Raw genomic sequence first — 20,323 nt, forward strand, 5'->3', positions numbered from 1 at the left:
ATGGCGGTAGCGTTCTCTCTCGTATCTCCTCCTTCACTTTCATCTTCTAATTTCATTCTTAGGGCTTCTTCTTCTTCTTCTTCCAGCAATTTATCCCCTTCTCGTTTTTATCTTATTTGTTCTAAAAATAACAATTTTAATTACATCCACTTACCTTCAGCCAAAAACATTAACAGCAGCACACGTTCGTTTGCTCGATTATCTTCAAAAAATGATAATAATAATAATATTCACAACTCCACAATTGATGACGACGATGAAGAAGATGATGACGTGGACGCAGTTTTGGATAATGATACTGCTGATGACGAACTCTTTACTTCTGGATTACCTGAACGTTGGGATGTTTTAGGTCTTGGCCAAGCAATGGTATAGTTCCTTTTCTTCCCTTCTATTTATAAATATAATAATCTAAAGTATGATAATAGTTTTTCATATAATTAGATACATACACATATGCCATATGTTGTTTGTTTGCTTTTAAGTTTCTAGCTTATAATGTTAAGTGAAATTTGGTTAATTTGATTATATTTTGTATGTTGGATAGGTAGATTTTTCAGGGATAGTGAACGATGAGTTTTTAATGAGATTGGGTTTAGAAAAGGGTACAAGAAAGGTTGTGAATCATGAGGAGAGGGGTAGGGTTTTGCAAGCAATGGATGGATGCACCTACAAGGCTGCTGCTGGTGGCTCTTTATCAAATACCCTAGTCGCGTTGGCTAGGCTCGGTGCTCACCCGATGGGAGGTCCTGCGTTGAACGTAGCTATGGCTGGTAGCATCGGTAGTGATCCATTAGGTGGCTTTTACAGGTATAATAATAGAACCTTCTATTTGATATGTTTACTATGCACTTTAGTACTAGTTTGAGGGGGTGTTTGAATGCGTGTTTCGGAAGGGGATTTGTGATTTATGAAATTCTGAATTATTGAGGTAATCACGGGGCAATTTTGACCCATTTACTTTTGAATGGAGCGATTTGGATTGTGTTTTAATTAAAGTTGTTCAAATGAGTGGAATTGAATCTTTTCACGTAAATTGGAATGGGTCAAACCTGTTAAAACTTCCTCAAAATCGGTCATAGTGCATACAGCCTCCTTAGCCGTCACTATTCAAAGACTTACATTATTATTATTGTAAACTTTCTATGTAATCACAATTAAGCTAATATTGATATTGATTTATATTGTTTTTTCGGTTAGAAAAATAGGTGAAAGATGGTTGTGGGTCAACCCAAAGCTATTGGTCATGTAGTGCATTTTGAAATTGCCCATAATGCTACTTCTTGAAATGACCTAGTGAGCTGTAATAAATTGTGCAGTAGGAGATACTATTTGTATATGCCTTTGCTAGTCAAGTTGTAATGATCACTTTTGGCGGTTTTATGCATTTAACAAGCTCTTTAATATCAAACCAATTAATTAATAGGTAAAATAAGGATATGTAAGTAATATTTTATACATTTCGATGATCAGTTTTCTTAACTATTTTCAAACTGATTATCCTCTTACATAATACAAGCCAAAATAATTTTACGGTACCTTTTGATGATTGGTTTTCTTAGCTAGTGTCAAACTAATTGTTTTCTTAATTTCATTAAGCACATCTAAACAACTGAAATTGTATTACTTTGTTTTACAGAACTAAACTCAGACGGGCCAATGTGAGTTTTCTTTCTGCACCGGTGATGGATGGGACAACAGGGACAGTTATAGTTTTGACAACCTCTGATGCTCAACGTACAATGCTTGCTTATCAGGTAACTACATATTCATATGCATGACTGTGTATGTTATGTCAACAGTTATAATTTAAGTTCAACCTTGCATTGAATTCCATTTGAGTATGTGTTTAGGTTTCATGACCAGTCATATTTCTGACATATTCTTCTTACTTATATGTCGCAGGGCACATCTTCATACATTAATTATGATTCTAGTATGGAGAGCATAATTTCCAAGACAAATATTCTTGTTGTTGAAGGGTATTTGTTTGAATTTCCCGACACGATCAAGACAATCAAAAAAATTTGTCAAGTTGCTCGCGATAGTGGTGCTTTGGTTGCTGTTACAGCCTCGGATGTCACATGCATAGAGAGGCATTATGACGATTTCTGGTAGGTTTTTTCATTAGTTTGTTTTCGTTATTATGTAAAAGGTGGGAAAATGGGCGGTTTGAGTTAGATAACAATTTCAATATCCTCTAAAGGTTATCTTATAAATTAGTTTGTCAAATAAGATTAGTAAAATATTATTGTTGTAAATAAATCCTCATTAATATGATTAAGTTGTTTAGGCTGTTTTTTCAGTGTCTTTTGTTAACAGCTTGGGTGACGCTTGACCCGTTTCATCATTTAACTCATTTTCATTTAACATTCTAGATGAGGCTTCTCATACGGCCTATTGAAGAAGATATACTAAAATATAGTCACATGGGTCGCTATTGCCACCTCTACTGTGATATTGAGTTGTCCTTTTAATTTTCACTATGTTAGTGTTGGTGTCAGTGGCTTCCAGGGAAATTTAGGATAATCCACTAACAAATAAAATTATATAACCCTCTCGAGGAATAAAAAGTTAAAGGGTGTGGTGTTTGGATATGATTATTGCAACTTATATGTTATAAACTTATAATTAGTAGTGTAATGTTTCACATAATTACCTAACTGATTATGGTATGATTGGATAATTTATTAGGGCGAAGGAGAATTGATTATTAATTAAACTATAATTATAAACTTCCAGTTAATTAAAAAGTCTGGACCCTCTTGTATTAACATTGCCTTCATCTTTATTCAGGGAAATAATGGAAAACTATGCCGACATTGTGTTTGCAAACAGTGACGAGGCCCGAGCCTTTTGTAATTTTTCTCCAGAAGAAAGCCCGATATCTTCCACGCAATATCTAAGTCATTTTGTTCCATTAGTTTCTGTTACAGACGGGCCCAGAGGATCGTACATTGGTGTAAAGGGAGAGGCTTTATATATTCCTCCTTCACCCTGCATGCCAGTTGACACTTGTGGGGCCGGGGACGCATATGCTTCGGGGATATTGTACGGGTTATTAAGGGGTGCATCAGATTTGAAGGGAATGGGCTCGTTGGCAGCACGTGTTGCAGCCACAGTGGTTGCGCAGCAAGGTACACGACTTAGGGTTCAAGATGCTGCTAGGTTGGCTGAGTCGTTTGTGTTTAATGTCGAGAGCCCGTCACTTCAGGCAGATGTTGGTTCGGACCAGATTTCTAGCTCATAGTGCATTCTTGATAGATTGTATGTAGGCCTTTTTCATCTTTTTTTTTTTTTTTTTTTTTTTTGTTTTAATTAATTGACATGTTGAAATGTAATCAGATTTAAAAAAAAATTATGTATGCTCAAGGATGTTGAATGTAGATAACATAAAAGGAAGAAGGATGAGCCAGAAGCAGATAAATTTTTTTATTCACTTGGTCTGTTGATTTACTATGATGTGATTTTATCTGTATGTGGACATATATGTTTATTGCTTATTTAGTGCAGCTTTACTTTATACGTCTTGTGCTCCGCAGAACACTAAGGTACGTTTTTTTTTTTTTTTTTTTTTTTTTTTTACGGCTCTGGCGACTTGACTGTCGCTTAGAGCCTAAATAGAATCCCAGGCAACATTTTAAAACCCATGGAAATTTGTTCCTCCATTTTCATGGCGATGACATTTACTTTTTACGATTTTTTTTTTTTTTTTTTTTTTTGGCCGGAGGTCCGTTGCAAACAATCTCTTTATCTGTCGAACATAGAGAAGGAGGACTTTCTCTATTCTTGTGAGTGTTTCACTCGGGGTGGTGAAATGACTTCTCTTTGTGCTAGGGTAGAGGAAGGATTGTCTACGTCCCACCTCTCCCATACCCTACAAGTGTGGAATTGGGTATTGTTGTTGTTGTTGTTGTTGTTGTCTGTTGATTTACTAATATTGTCCTGTTATTACTGAGAGTAAAAAAGTGTAATGCAATAAGTAAATGATCTGGTTATATCTACAGTATTTACGGAGTAATAAAGAGTTAGATGTTATGGGCAAGATGCAAGTAAAACCGATGTTTTAAGTCTTTGATAACACGTGTTTTGTATCGATGAATATGTTGATTCATTAGTTATAGCCCATAAGCAAGAACAATTGAATGCGGGGACTCGAGGGGTGAGCCGTAGGTAGAGACGAATCTAGAATTATAAGCAAGAGGAGGCTCAACTTATTTTTGAAAAATAACCATGAATATTTATATTGTATGTTATAGTAAAAAAATAGTCTTTCTTTCTATATACGTTTAGAAAGATTGTTAATTTTCATTGATTTCATTTTGTTTCCTTTCATGAGCCTATTATTTACTTTCATTTCCTTTTGTTTTTCTTTAATTTCCTTCTTAAAAAAGACTAACAAATGTTCAAATTAATTATAATAAGGAAAATAATAGCATACGATTCCACGAGAACAGAGATCTACATCTAGTAGATGAATCATTAGTTAAAACTTGAATGGAATCAAATATACACCTCCTTATGATTTTGGAACCTAAATCACATCCTTGCTTTTGCATTTCAGTTGAGAAATACCATAAGTGCAAGCGTATAAAAGAGCCTTTTGGAGGTTCGGGTCAATTTGAGTAAGTTTAATAGTTCGGCTCAAAGGTGTTGGTTGAGTGATCATCACCAAACTTTCTTTTTAATGACTTTTATAAGCTGAAAATGTAAATGTATTAAAATAATATGCTAAATTAAGAGCATATATGATTATTCTTACTATGAATGTGGTGATACTTAATACTATGAACTTCTCTTATCCTATACTATGAATGTACTAATTACTTAACACTATCAAATTCTGTTATTATCTTATGGATATAACCATTATTACTAGGTAAATTATGATAAAAAAGAGTTTCCATTATGAAAAAGTCTTTGACTGTTATCAATTTTCTTGTGTTACTCGTGTGCATACAGAAGCGAAGTTAGAATTTTAAGCCAGATGCTCGACTTATTCTGAAGAATAGCCGTGAATATTTATATTTTATGTCGTAATAAAATAACTTAATCTTTCTTTCAAATCCATTTATTTTTAGATGCGGCGTATATCAAATAAAAGCATTGCTAATGTTCATTCATTTCATCCTATTTTCTTTTCATCTTTCTACTATTTACTTTCATTTCCTTTAGTTTAATTTATTTTCTACTTAAAAAAAAGACTTACAAATGTACAAATTAATTTTGACATGAAAATAATGGCATCCAATTCCATGAGAAAAGAGATCTACATATAGTAGATGAATCATCGGTTAAAACTTGAATGGGATCAAATATAGAATACCTTATGATTTTGGAACCCAAATCACATCATTGCTTTTGTATTTCGGTTGAGAAATACCGTAAGTGGAGGTGATTAAAAGTCTTTTGGAGGTACGGGTTACAATGGGTTCAGGTCAATTTGAGTAAGTTCAACAGGTCGGGTCCAAGGTGTTGGCTGAGTGATCATCACAAATTTTTTGTCTTTTTAATGACTTTTACAAGCTGGAAATGCATTAAAAGAATATGCTTAGTTAAAAACATATACGATTATTTACTATGAATGTAGTGATACTTAATACTATGAACTTTTGGTATCCTACACAATGAATGTATTAATTACTTAACACTATCAACTTCTGTATTATCTATACATATAACTATTGTTACTAGGTAAATTATATATATACTAGTAATATTTTCGCATTATCTACACATATAACTATTGTTACTAGGTAAATTACATATATATATATATATATATATATATATATATATATATATATATATATATATATATATATATATATATATATATATATATAGTAGTAGGATCAAGAGGGAAGTAACCATTCGGGGGAAGCGGGGGGAAGTAAAAACTTTTTTTTTTTCGTTTTTTAAAAAAACTTTCTTCACGAACATTATAGATGAGATGAAAATATGAACATTTAGTAGAGACACTTTGTGATAAATGTTTTATTTTGGCGGGAAAACGTTCGAAGAAGTAATATATAACAATTATCGTGTTTTTCGAGCGTATTTTGAGGTTTTAGCTATTGGGGTTTAGATATTAGGGTTTAGATATTAGGGTTTATAGGGTTTAAATATTAGGGTTTAGAAATTTAGGGTTTAGGGTTTAGATTTAGGATTTAGATTGAGTTTTTAACACGAACGGTTTAGAGTTTAGGGTTTAGGTTAGGGTTTGGTGTTTTGGGTTTATGGAATAAACCCAAAACACCAAACCCTAAACCCTAAACTCTAAATCAGGCTAAATTTTACTTCACAAAACATGAAGAAAAAAAATGTTCATATTCTTCACGAACAATATTATCTTGAATGTTAGTTTTGTCGATCGTTTTTTCGCCTAAATAATAACATTCGTCACGAAGTGTCTCTTCTAAATGTTCATATTTTTGTGTGATCTTGATGCCGGAAAAAAAAATTTCAAAAAAAAAACAAAAAAAAAAAAAATATTTTGCTTCCCCCCGCTTCCCCCCGATTGGTTACTTCCCCATTGATCCTGCCCCTATATATATATATATATATATATATATATATATATATATATATATATATATATATATATATATATATATATATATATATATACTAGTAATATTTTCGCTTTGCATAATGCAGAGTCCATAGGATATGAGGGTTGATCATTTGAAGTAGGTTATATATTCAATCTGATGTTGATTTATATGGATTAAGATTCACTAATCCAACCTAGTGAGTTGTTACTTGTATGATGTACACTTGCAATATTTATTTCGAGTATTTTGAAGTTGCTTTGATGAAGTAAAACGAAATCTTTTAGTGATGCCACATTAAACAACCTTTGTAACATACTCCGTAAGAAATACCTATCTTGAAACAAAAATCGATTTATGGATCAAGATTCACTCATTAATTGAACCTGGCAAGTTGTTGTTGTTTGATATGAATTTACAGTATTTCTAACGTAGATTATCTTTTAAGTTGCTACTTCAAGAAAGAAAAAAAAATTTCTTTTTGTGATGTTATTTTAAACAACCTTTGTAAGCCTAAGAAATATGTATCTAGAAAAATAACTACTCCGTATTTTCAAGTGTTGCAAATAAAATTAGTTCCTATAAAAATTTGACAACTATATATATTATCAAACATAAGAAATGAATTAAACATTTTTAGAGAAATAAAATAAAAAACTTCAGAAGTTAGAAAAACAAGAAAGTATATTTTATATTTAGGATAAGAAAAAAGTATATTTTATATTTAGAATAGAAAAGATGGTATTATGATATAGAAGTTCAGCAACTAACAGAGAAGTTGAACGAAATGGGTGGGCTAGATAAAACATTGAGGTTTATTTTGGTGTACGTGTAGAGCAAATACGTTGCTACAGTAAAAAGGTCTTTTCTTTGTAACTATAAAACATGGCCGTGAATTTCTTCAAACAACTATTAGTTTTTAGACAGTATTTGCTCGAGTGCTTTCATAAAGACAAAGGAAAAAACTTCTTTCTACATTTTTTGTTGCATCATTGTAAATAAATGATAATAATAGCTCTGAAGAGAGCCACACAATCTAATAAATGAAAAAATCTGATGAAAGCCTGAAATAATCATAAAAACATATGAATTAGATTTAAAATCTAAAGTCATTAAAATCAATAGATGAAAGCTCTAAAAAGAAAGGAAAACAATTAATCTAGGCCTGTAAGTAGTTAACACACCTGGAAAGTTTTGAGTAAACCTGCAACAAAATTAAGAGCATAAAAAATATTAGAGAATATAGATCACAAATGAATAGTCAATTTTGCAATAAAATTACTTGAAGACTGTGATAGCACCCGTAGTATATTTTACAACGTGTTGAAATATCAAATAGTTACTAAGAAACGGAAAAACCATATACAAAATAACACAAAAACATAGTATCTAAGAATTTTGTACAGTATGTCGAAATATCAAATGCTTAACTGATCATGTTTAACACGGGTTTTTTTTTTTGGAACAGCATGACTAAAATAACACCAATCGCCAACCTACAACCCCACAACAAGATGAAGATCATAAGAGCAAAGATATATTTTTGAATGTCGCTTGCTAAAAACCCGCTGGACATAACACTAACAGGCTTCTGTTGCATGTTAGTCGACGAAATTGTAAGCCCGAAATAAACTTCCCTCTTATTAACCTGTATACCATTAGCAAGTACTGCTTTTTCACTACTGTATTATGTATTCACCTGTTATAGTAGTAGTGATGTTATAGTAGTAGTCATGTTATAATAGTAGTGATTCAGATGCTGTTTTATATAACCTGTTTAAGTAGCTCAATGAAATTGGTCATTAATGGTTATTAAATTATTTGTTATTTGATTTTAGAAATTTTATATAAATAGATTTTGGATGACTGATATGCTCAGACTTTGCCACTTAAAGTGTAATTATGTGCAGTTTGACTATTTCAAGTTACACTCTTTTTAACTGATGTTTACGTATCTGACACCCAATATGTTAACAAGCAGAGATGAGATACGAGTATAGAATATATAGATAGTACATTTTTAGTTGATAGTTAGGGATTAAAAATGCTCAATTACATTTCTTGACTTGAGGCTTATTTTCTTTCATAAATCATTTGACCACTTTGACATCTTACTATAATAAAAACGACACAACTGATTGATTTGTTGTTTTGCATGATAGGGTTAGATTCAATTCAAGCAATGCGAACTTATGTCAGTACTTTCGCCGGTAGCAAGGTATCTTCATTTTAATTCAGTTTGGAAATCTAAAAGGGTATTGTGTTGTATAAGATAAAAAAAAAAAGTTTGAAGCATGTAGGCCAATATCAAAGTAACATTAGTGTAGTTTGATTTCCGACTGTGAGTTTTTTGAGGGCTCAATGGTAATAACGATGGTTCTTTGTATTCAGCGTATAAATGGTTATTGCAAGATGACAATTCGTTATCTACCTCTGTTTGGGTTAATTAGTCAAACGTGTGCAGCTGTAAGGCTTGATTGAGCTGGTTTCATATAATCAGCATTATATATTCGTCATTTATTTATTCTCGGGTTTACATGAGGTATTATCAAATACGAGTTTTATTTTTGTTTTAACGAAGCCATTTTGCAACATAAAACCTTGATTATCTTCGATTAAAACTATGTTCGATTCACCAACAGGTTGTTTTTCGGAGGATGTCAGTGGGAAAACAGCTACAAGTGAACGCAATCGTGTTAACTTCTCAGTGTAAAGGTCGAATATGTTTATGTTTTTGGCGAAATTTTAGAACCATGTATGACGTTTTAGATTTATTGTAACTTTGTAATTGTATCATACACTTAATCGGTCCCAATACGAACGTTTTCGAATACTATTTTATAGAGTTGTCGTGCAACGCACAGACTATTAAAATTTAGTTGAATATAAATGGGATTTATATAAACAATGAATATAAATATAAATGGAATGCGATTTGAAGAGAGATGTGATGTACCGTCGATTGGTATAACGTGGGTGTCAACGTGTGAGATTGGTAGAAGAATAGGCATACACGTGCCTTAATGAAACAAAAGGAAAGGTCCAGTTTAATTTATTTTTTATATTTCATTTTTCAAAAGAAATAAACTCCAAACATCCCGCTCGAAATGGGCGACCCGATCCAACAATGTTTGTTCAATCGATGATAAGTTACCACATGTAAGAGTATCAAAATGAAGAAGTCCTTGATTGTCATCAACGTTCTTGTGTTACTCATGTACATACAGAGGCAAAGCTAGAATTATAAGTCAGGGGAGGCTCGACTTATTTTTGAAGAATAACCATGAATATTTATATTGTATCTTATAATAAAATAACACAATCTTTCTTTTATCTTTAGATGCAACATATATCAAACAAAAAATTGTTAATTTTCATTCATTTCACATTGTTTGTCTTTTATCTCCTTACTATTTATTTTCATTTCCTTTTGTTTCGTTTTTTTTTTCATCTTACGAAAAAGACCCACAAATGTTCAAATTAATTCTTACATGAAAATTAATGGCATATGAACACAGTGAGAAAGAAGATCTTCATATAGTAGACGAATTATCAGTTAAAAATTGAATTGAATCAAACAAGTTTATTTCAATTACCAAACTAACATAAATCAATCGACCGTTTCTTCAACCTACTTAGGGGAAAAAATGGGAACTCACAAGATTTTGTGATAATTACGGAGGGTGATATCGAACAAAAAATCATGTTTTCACCCCCAATATTAAGCCCAAAACTAATAAAATTATTAAATATATTGAATAATTATGCGTTTATTTGCTTTATTTTGTAGTTCGAGTGACTACGAATACAATGCAAGAAGAATCGAAGAAAACAGACTTAAAATGAATAATCTAGAGCGAAAATGAGAAAGACAAGTTACGACCTCGGAAATCAAGTTACGATTCGAAAATAAACAAGCACACAGTTGGACCACATGGGATGCCCTTCCTACACGGGTTTCTCACACGGCTTGCTAAAGTCCAGTGTTGCACGACCAACTCACACGCCTCACTACTTACATGGGTGGCACACACGGGTCGTTTGCCCGGCTTGCCCAATCAACACGACTGGTTTACACGGCTTGCCAGGATTAGGATTCCCTATAAATTGGATCATTTGTCATCCTTTTTCCATACACTTCCCTCACTCACCATCTCTATCTCTCTCTCTCTCTCTCTCTCTCTCTCTCTCTCTCTCTCTCTCTCTCTCTCTCTCTCTCTCTCTCTCCCCCTCCCTCCCTTTAGGATTGTAATATAATTATCAACCAACAATTATTACCTATAGTAGGCGTTAAACAGAGTCTGTAGGATATTAGAGGTTTTTGTTAGAAGTTGTCACTTCTGTAATTTGGAACTAGTTTAATCTACGGTTATTTTTACCCCTTATATATCTTTCATAATGTCTTTCATTATTACTATGCTAGATGATGTTATTGCCATGATTAGCGGGTAGTTATCTTTAGTGTATGTTATGATGTAGTAGTTACGCTGTTAAAATATAAATGTGAACTGTGATGCTGTCATAATGCTTTTCGATTATGTTTTGAACTCAATCTTTTTTCAAACTAATAGAACGTGGTTATCAACTCTGTTATTAGGACGTCGTGAACCTAGATTCAGAGTATACAATCATCAGGAGGGGGCACAATGATTCAAAGGTTTATATTCACTTACTACTCTAGCTCCACTATAAATCAATCAAATTAGTGTAAATAACCAATGCCTAATGAAGGGGAGCAAAACAAAGACTCAATTGTTTACGAGGAGAACGTAGAAGTTGATCTAAGATATTCCAACGAGAAGAATTTCTTAGAGTCAACAAAACAAATAACTGGAAATGAGTGTTGCTTGGAGAATCATTCATGCAAAACAAAGAACCTGCAATAAACATTGCTTGGAGACTCATTCATGCAGATAAAAAAGTTTCCAATAGAAGTTTCTACATCCACATAATATCTTTTACGATAAATTCAAGGGGGAGTAATCAAAGAAATCCCATAGTTTAAGACCACAAAGACGTATCTTCTCAATGCACATCAAGGGGGAGAATGTTAAGTCAAATATATGTGACGTGCATTAAGCCATTTTAAACACTGTAAGAGTGATGGTATGGAAGTATAAATGCCATCACTTACTCATTCTTCTCTAAGCCTTTTGTCACAATTACACACAAAAAGTGTGTGATTGCCTTTCCCTCTCCATAATCCTCTCGACACATTATAACCTAATTTTGACAGTTAGTTGAATCAGATTCATCTTCATCCTTTATCTTCAGCATATATATAAGCAACATCAGATACAGATTCATATACACACAAACAGCAGTGTGTGTACACACACTTTCATATATTGTGATTAAACGAATAAAGAAAAGATTACGAATTTGAATCAAATTAAGACTTACAAATATTATAACAGAGAGCAGGCAATGCAGTTCGAGAGAGTTATTTCGACATGCTTTCCTTGGAATAGTCATGCTTAAACGTCTAAAGTGCAGTGTCACATGTTTTGAAGAAAGATGTTTTGAGAAGAACGGCTAACTGACTGAAGTCCTTTGTATTAAGTTTGTCTTGTAATGGTTGATCTAGGTCCTGGGGGAGTTTGTTGGTGCATTTACTGTTAAGTTCCTAGTCAACTATCGAGTCTATAAAGTTTGCTTTAGTTATTTGGTAGGTCCTCGGGGGATTTTGTTGGTGCATTTACTGTTAAGTTCCTAGTCAACTATCGATTCTATAAAATTTACTTTAGTCATTTGGTTTCAGATATTATATGTAATAAACATGTAATGATTGTATGTGTTACATGTATTGTATGTTGATAATATATATGACTATTGACATATCTAAAACTGAGTTATACTCATACTTATGAGTATAACGGCATTCATATGCTCACTGTGAGCTGAGTGTAAGTCTTGAATATATTTACACAAACATTGATTTGTTTAAGACTCGGAGTGAGATCTCACTCGCGGGGGTGACAATCTCATATTCGCGGTTGAGTGATGAGATGAGTCCATAAGCTTTATGATCCGACACGCATGAGTAAGACTTCACTCGTGCAAGTGACTAGCTCACATGCACGGATGAATCTCATCCGTGTAGAATACAAATCATGGCAGTATATAAGGGTTGTATTTTTCATTTAACCTCAACCTTTTCATACACACACTTCAGTACCCTACTAAAACCCTAGCCGATTCTTTCTAAAGCAAAACGTTCCAAATCACTACCTTAAGTGAATAACAAGTTCTAGGTGTCAATCTAATCACAAAATTATTTGTGGTTTGACTAAATTGATCCTAAAAGTCTTACATATTTACTAGAACCCACTATCGATTAATTCAGAGAGTTGATTATTGGATTAGTTGGTTTATGAAGATCACTTAAAGTAATTTCACCTTGCCAGCTAATTTGTCAAGTAGTTTTGGTCGTTGTTGCTCCGAGTGGTCATGACTTCCTCCTCTTGATCTATGGTGACAAGATGATCATGTTTGTTCATATTTCTTGGCATTCTCCACTTTAGGTTCTGGAAGAAAATGATTTGATACAAAGAGTATGGATAATGAATATGAAGAGAAGTTAAGATTTAAAAGGTTTACTATGGAGATTTTGAAGTTTAATCACTATCTATAAACTACACAACCGAAACTTCATGGATATTTCATTGAATTTTTTTAAATATCTTTAACAAGCAAAAGGTCAAACCGCGCACTGCTGCGAACATAAAGCTTTTTGTTGTAGACAATTATATGTCTCAAATTAAAATATTAACCATTAATAAGCGTAACATAACCAAAAAGAAAATATTCCGTTACAAATGTAATACTTTTTTATTTAATTTTTTTCTTTATATTTTATAAGTACTAATTTTAATCTTTGTTAGAAACCAAATATTTTATAACTACTAATTTTAATCTTTGTTAGAAACCAACTCTCATGAAATAGTTAGAATTTTTAATAAAGCATAACACTTGATCACGAGGAGTTTATTTATTTGTTTATCAACGATCGTTGGTTTATCTTCACTGTGACTTACCTAATTCGGATGTATGAAAAAAGTTATATCACCTAGTAACTATGGAAACACGTGACTGTGAATCGGAGTCGGAGCTAGAATTTTAAGTCATGAGAGACTCGACTTATTTATGGAGAATAACCATAATTATTTATATTGTATGTTCAAATAAATAACACTTTCTTTCTTTCCAATCTGCTCATTATTAGATATAAAATATATCCAATAAAAAAAACATTGGTAATTTCAATTCATTGCATTTACTTTCATTTTTCTACTATTTACTTTCATTTCCTTTTATTTTCCTTTATTTCTTTTTATAAAGACTCACAATTATGATGCATTTTTTATTTGGTTTATTACTTACTTAAATAACATTGTCTTTCTTCCAATCCCCTTATTTGTAGATTTAAAATATATCCAACAAAAACATTGATAATTTTCATTCATTGCATTTTGTTTCATTTCCCTAATATTTACTTTCATTCCTTTTGTTTTCCTTTATTTCCTTCTTAAAAGACTTACAAATCCGTTTTATGTTTCCTTTTATTTCCTTTTGTTTTACTTTTATTGTCTTCTAAAAAAGTGTCACAAATGTGATACGTTCTTTATTTACAACCTTTTCCTTTTTTAATAAAACTACGTAATGCATTATACAAGAAAATGAGATATATGTTCATAATTATAGTAGTATGTATTAAATAATAAAAATACATTTGAAATCCAATAAAATTTGTCACGGAAATAAGTAAATTATAAGAACCTATAGAGAAAGTCGAGAATAACATTGAATTTTACTTTTGTTATTTGTATAGTAAGATCTTATAATTTATTAGTTGAATCTTTAACCGCAATTTTTAATGAAATAAAATGTGGAAGTAAGATCAAATCATTGACTAATGTTGGGACAATTACATAAATATATTAATGGTGATTAAGATAATTCTTTTAAAATTAAAATGATATATATTCATTTCAAATGAGCGAGTTGAAGGTGGCAGAGCGCCACCTAACCACCCTACTGTCTCCGCCAATAGCCGTAGGGGTTTTGTCAGCTTGAAACTGGGGGGAGAACTGGGAAATAAAAGATTGTTAAACTGTAAACAAGATTAATACAATTGGTTTTGTTCCTATCTAAAACATTGAGTATACAATTTGGACTTTTGAAGAATATATAACTAAAAATAACTGAATTTACAGCAATGATTTGTCTTGACCAATACACACATATATTGGTGGTGCAAAATGATATGCTTAAATTATTTCACATTCATTATAATTTGAAATGAAATGCTAAGCATTCACTTTAAAGTTACACCTTAAAGTATTGTCCTCTATTTAAATAGTACGTGACTATCTTAAATAAAAAGGAAAAGAAGAAAATAAAGCATAACATAAAGCTGAATTCCTCCAACTTAGATATGGTGTGACAATGCTGTGTAAAGTTTTTTCCTCTTTTGTTGGGGTACCCACTTACTTTCCCATAATGAAAACATCATGGAGACACACATCTTTACAGACAAGTTTATACCAATTCCCTTATCACAACCATTTCTCTGTTCATTTTCTATTAAATACTATCATATACAAGCTTTATGCTTTAAGAGCATCAGGAGTGGGGGTAGTCACTTACCCCGTCCCCTACCGTCCCACTCAAGGTGACTAAGTCACCCACTCCCCACCCTAGTCACTTGTGGCTTTTTCCCCTTTGTCAGTCTCCATGGCGACGAACTATACCCCAACCTTTCTTCTTTTTGCTTTTTTTTTCTAAAGGAATAAATAATTAAATATAATAAAATATTATTTTAACACACTAACTAACACATTAACTGACATAGGTCACCACTCCCCACTTTTTTTGACTCAGCAAATCACGCCTGACATGCCAAGTGACCTCAGTCACCACTCCCAGTGCTCTAATAACTAATCTTTATTCTTCATTTTAATTACAAGAAAAAATGTGGTATGATCACCAAAAGAAACTTAATCTGTCTAAACCAATATTGTGAGCACTAAACTTCGATCATAAATTACTACTCTTCAATACCTGCAAGGCTCACCGCGGATTGATTAAATCTGAGTATAAATACGCATAAACACGAAAGAGTGAGATCCATATGGCTAACTTTCTGGTATAGGATGTAGTAGTCCCTGAAAAAATGTACAAAGTATGTGCATTTAAGTTAACGGCTTAGGAAAAAATATATATATATGTCTATTTAAAACATGACATAGCAACAGTGTCGAAAAGTATTCTCTTTAAGAGTGTATATTTAACACATAGTAGCCCTTAAGTCAATATTTACAATTTATTAGTTTGTTATATTACATTTAAATGTTTTAACCTATAACCATCTTTCTGACCCGTTACCCAATCCACCCAGTTTTGCGACACATAAACACAGAACAAATTACTTGCAATAAGTTATAACTAATTTTACCTGAGGATATCGTGACTGGACGTTTTTATCCAATTTTGCCGTTGTCTTCGAAACGTATTTTGATTTTGACTGTAAAGATCCAGTTTTAGATGACACGGAAGGCAATGTACGCCAAAGCCATGAATCTGATGGAGATTTTGGCAACGGTGGAGGAGCAGGCAAATCCAACCCGCGTTGTCGAGAAGCTTTGACTTTTTGGTCAACCTTGGGAACTTTGCAGACATCCGTTTGTGTGATCATTTCTTTATCCTGTTTCAGATTATTAGCAACCAAATCTGACTTCAATGGTTCAGCGGGCATATGTGAAATACCAAAAATACCCTCATCATTTTCCTTTAAATCAGCTTTGACGGATTCCACTTTATGTATGGTATCAACATACAGAGTCTTCTCACGCGCGAGATTTTGAGAATTTGCTTCTTGTGCTTTGTCATAAGCAAGTAGTTCCTTGAAGCTAATTAGACCTTTCTTTTGTAAAATTACTTCTTTTATTTCTAAAACGGGCGGAGTTGATTCAGTAAAGTTGGAATTTGATATCTCATGACATTGTAAACGATCATAAAGTCCCGACCCATCTTTATTTTGGGTAATTTGATGGTTGGTAGCTTCGGTTGACTCATTCTTCAAATCAGAATGCTCTTTTTGGTTCTTGACTAGCGATCTGTGCTCATATGCAGTCAATCTAGCAGGCTAATATAATACAGAAAAAGGAAACAATTCAAGCTTTTGAAGTCAAAATGAATCGTAGTTAACCAAAAACTGGAAGTGGTGAGGGTAACGGGTCAAAACAGGCTCATGTCAAACTGTGTATATTTTTTAGTACCAATCGAAAAGGGTCAGGTCGCACTGACCCGCTAAACTATATTTCCAATATAATTTGTTATAGTAAAAACTTAAGCTACCAAATTTGATAGCAGAACTTGTATTAATTCAATTATAAAATAAGTTAGACATAAAATGAATAGGAGTTTTTGCATTAAAATACAAGCTGACTATTTTTTACTTACTCGATTAGTTGACTTTTAAGCAAATAAATGTAAGTAGAGACAAAAAAAAAAAAAAAAAAAAAAACAAAACAAAGACTGGAAATCTAATAAAGAGGGAGGGGAAAAATGGGAAGATTGGGTCAAAATGGGTAGGACTTCAGCAAATGGATTAAAGATTGGGATTGACCGAAACACTTCCTAGGGTGGCCTTGCTTTTTCAAATAAAAAAGAATGTAAAAAAAAAAAAAACAAATGTCTCAAAGAAAATTTCAATATTTTAATTTGAAATCTATAATTAAATCACAAAAATCAAATCATTTCAAACCTAATCTAGATTTTTGAAAAGAGATTCTGTGCATAAAAAAAAAATACAACCTGGCTTACTTTTGTCTCATTTAACCACCCTGTTAAGCTAACTCATCTTGTTTTACCTTTTCGACCCGGAGGAGTTAAACATAACCAAAATTTGACCCATTTAAAAGATATAAGGCCATTCATAAAGCAACAGGTTGAAACTACCAATAATTACCTGAATCGGAGGGTTAATTGAAAAGCCGCCTGCACGAGTATTAGCAGACGAAACAGGCAATCTACTCCTCACACTTAATCCTGGTACTGGATTTAAAAGACCAATAGAACCCTTTAAACAAAAATGTGGAAGTAATCCACAAACCTTAAACGGCATGTTTTCATGTTCATCATAATCGGATCCAGTATCTTCCTCATCATCATCATCAAACTGCAAAAAGTTCGGTCCATATGTAATTCGCGGCTTCTCATTTTCCCTATTTACTACACAGACGTCACTTAAATGAGATATATCATTCGTGTAGTCTTTCGATCTCTCAAAAGAGTCTTTTCTGGGACCCGTTATTGGTTTGGAATCACGAGTAATTTTATCCGAATCTTCGTTCTGAGGTTTCAAAATCCTACCTGGAGGAAGTTTTGGGACAATATGATGTTTTTGTGATTTTCTTTCATCTTTTGGTCTCCCCGGACTTTGTTCCCACACGAAAGGAACAGTCCCCGGGTCCCGCATGAAGGTATTTCGTATGCCCGAGAGACATATTAAATTAATGTGGCTAATGTGTTATGATCCAAGTCGGGTCATACCCAATAACAAACTTACCGACACTTTATTCGTATTTAATTTTAGCGGTTGGATCGTTGATTAAATACACGACACTTGAACTTTAAAGAAAAGGGTTTCTTAAATAATGTTACTTGATATGTTTATATATAAGTTATGAAATAACTTATATAACAAGGATTTAATTATTTATAGGTTAAATAATTAAGTTATGTCACATTTTATAAAATTGGTTTTATAAAATATACATAACAAATAATATACATGTTTATATAATGTGTTTTATAAAATTAAGTTTTATAAAAACTGATTTTATAAAATCAGTTTTTCTTTTATATATAATGTATATTATAAAATGATCCTTGTAAGTGGGCATTGGGAGTTCAAGAAAAGCATGCTAGAGATTCCTTTTGATGCCCATGCTTTCCCAATTCCTATAACATGCAAACACACATCAAGACATCGACACACTAAGCAAAAAAACTGCACAAAACTTAAAAAATCTGCTGCTGTTGGCCGTGGGCTAGAGGAAGCTCAAAGGGGTTCAAGATTTTGGTTTTTGCAAGTTTTATTCAAGTGTTAAAAATCCTAACCAAAGTACAAAGTGTTGGTGCAAAGTTTGGGGTATAACAACTTGAGGTTTCATAGTTTTGGAGCTCCATTCAACATCATCATCTTCATCATTTACTAGCAAGCTTGGAGTAGGTATAATCTCTTTACTTGCTTGTAGTTTGTAAGTATATATCACAACTTGATCCTAATTGGGATTTAACTTTAATTGGTTAAAGATTAACAAGTTTTAAATTGGTAATTAACATGCTTCCGCTTTCTTAATTCTTAAAATGGTTTAAGTATTTTATGAACTTGTTAAATCCCAACACCGCAAAGGGCCAGAATACATATCGGATTTATTCGATGGACTTGGAAGTAAAACAGGGACTGAAGTTTCATTCTTCGTTCTAGAACTAGAATTATTTTGTGAATTAGCAACTCTTGATCCATAGTTACGTCTCACCGAAAGAAGTGGCCGATTAAAGTTTATTTTCTTGCCTTCCATCAACCCCCAATCCTTCATTTCATACACAAAAAATAATTAATTCAAGTTCAGAGTCTGCAAATTATCATATGAAGAGGGGGATATAGCATAAATGAATAGAATCTGCATGTTTGCTGCAAATACAGGTTACAAATTTTTCTTAAAATTGCAAGTTTTACATCTATAATAGCCATTAATTTGATGAAAAACAATAATTATAATTATTATAGATTATTATTATAATAATTATTAAAATTATAAAAACACAATCTATAATAAAACTTGTTTCAATTTTTACCAAAAACTGAAATATGTAAGTAGATTAATTAATGAATAAATAAAACAAATAGTCATTCATCAATCATCCTATATATATAAAACTCTTCTAAATCACTAACCTAGTTTCAGCACATGATTCCTTTAAATACGCAACAAATGATACTAAAAAAAAAGGCATTCGATTAAAACGCGCGAAAAGTACGAATCATAAGGCAAAACTGCACAAGTGATTATCATATTCAAGAAATTTACTAGTAAATTAAATAAACCTAATAATTAAGATGATGTTAATCTGAAACGAAACAATCGACACGAAGTTATTAACGGTATCGATAAATACGCTAATGAATCAGAAAACGGAAAATTAAGTGAAGAAACGTGAAATGAAGACAAGGTAAGGAATAAACGATACCGTACGTTTGTTTGATAATAAGTTATTGTTTCTTCTGCTTCTTCTTTCTTTCTTCTTCAGTTGGATTGGTTGGTTTTATTAACACACTAAAAGGCTGTCAATGGAATCTCAGCTAATTTATTGGAAAATTTTCAACATTCATATGTTTATACTTAAGTGGCAACCTTTTATTATTATTTTATTTTAATTTGTTGATTGGTAACGTTTGTACTTGACTTTGGTCAAACTTTTCCAACTCCCTTGTTTCTGTTGGACCACTTGGAAACTCTCTTCCATTAGCAAATGATAAATGATTATTAACAAAATTGTCAAAATCGTCCCATATGTTTATTTATTTTTGTCATTTTTATCTCTGTATTTTTAAAAACTACAAATTTCATCCTTAATAGCGTAATGTGTTTCAATTTAGTCCGTAATAATATTTTTCAGTTCCAATTTCGTCTCCATGTTAAATGAGGGATCTTGTAATATGCCAAATTTTCACGGGGGTTAAATAATAATTATAATTA

At 32.2% G+C, this 20,323-nt stretch overlaps 2 protein-coding genes across 3 annotated transcripts; one reads left to right on the forward strand and one right to left on the reverse strand.

Moving 5' to 3' along the window:
• Window positions 1-3,439, forward strand: LOC139842554 (uncharacterized). The gene is made up of 5 exons (XM_071832679.1): window positions 1-369; window positions 548-810; window positions 1,640-1,757; window positions 1,906-2,114; window positions 2,797-3,439. The coding sequence occupies exons 1-5, from the start codon at window positions 1-3 to the stop codon at window positions 3,248-3,250; spliced, it is 1,413 nt and encodes a 470-aa protein (XP_071688780.1). The 3' UTR covers window positions 3,251-3,439.
• A 12,048-nt stretch (window positions 3,440-15,487) lies between these two features.
• LOC139844971 (uncharacterized) lies at window positions 15,488-19,935 on the reverse strand. Of its 2 annotated transcripts, none has more exons than XM_071835188.1 (5): window positions 19,820-19,935; window positions 18,968-19,156; window positions 17,527-18,030; window positions 16,012-16,701; window positions 15,488-15,721 (listed from the first exon to the last, which is right to left on the reverse strand). In XM_071835188.1, exons 2-5 carry the CDS (start codon window positions 19,142-19,144, stop codon window positions 15,692-15,694), a joined length of 1,401 nt encoding a protein of 466 aa, XP_071691289.1. In that variant the 5' UTR covers window positions 19,145-19,156; window positions 19,820-19,935; the 3' UTR covers window positions 15,488-15,691. The 2 variants fall into 2 exon arrangements, with proteins under 2 accessions (XP_071691289.1, XP_071691290.1); XM_071835189.1 differs by having other exon boundaries at window positions 19,815-19,928.
• Between the last annotated feature and the right edge of the window lie 388 nt (window positions 19,936-20,323).

The sequence above is a fragment of the Rutidosis leptorrhynchoides genome, chromosome 4 (assembly GCF_046630445.1).
Source record: "Rutidosis leptorrhynchoides isolate AG116_Rl617_1_P2 chromosome 4, CSIRO_AGI_Rlap_v1, whole genome shotgun sequence".
Lineage (NCBI taxonomy): Eukaryota > Viridiplantae > Streptophyta > Magnoliopsida > Asterales > Asteraceae > Rutidosis > Rutidosis leptorrhynchoides.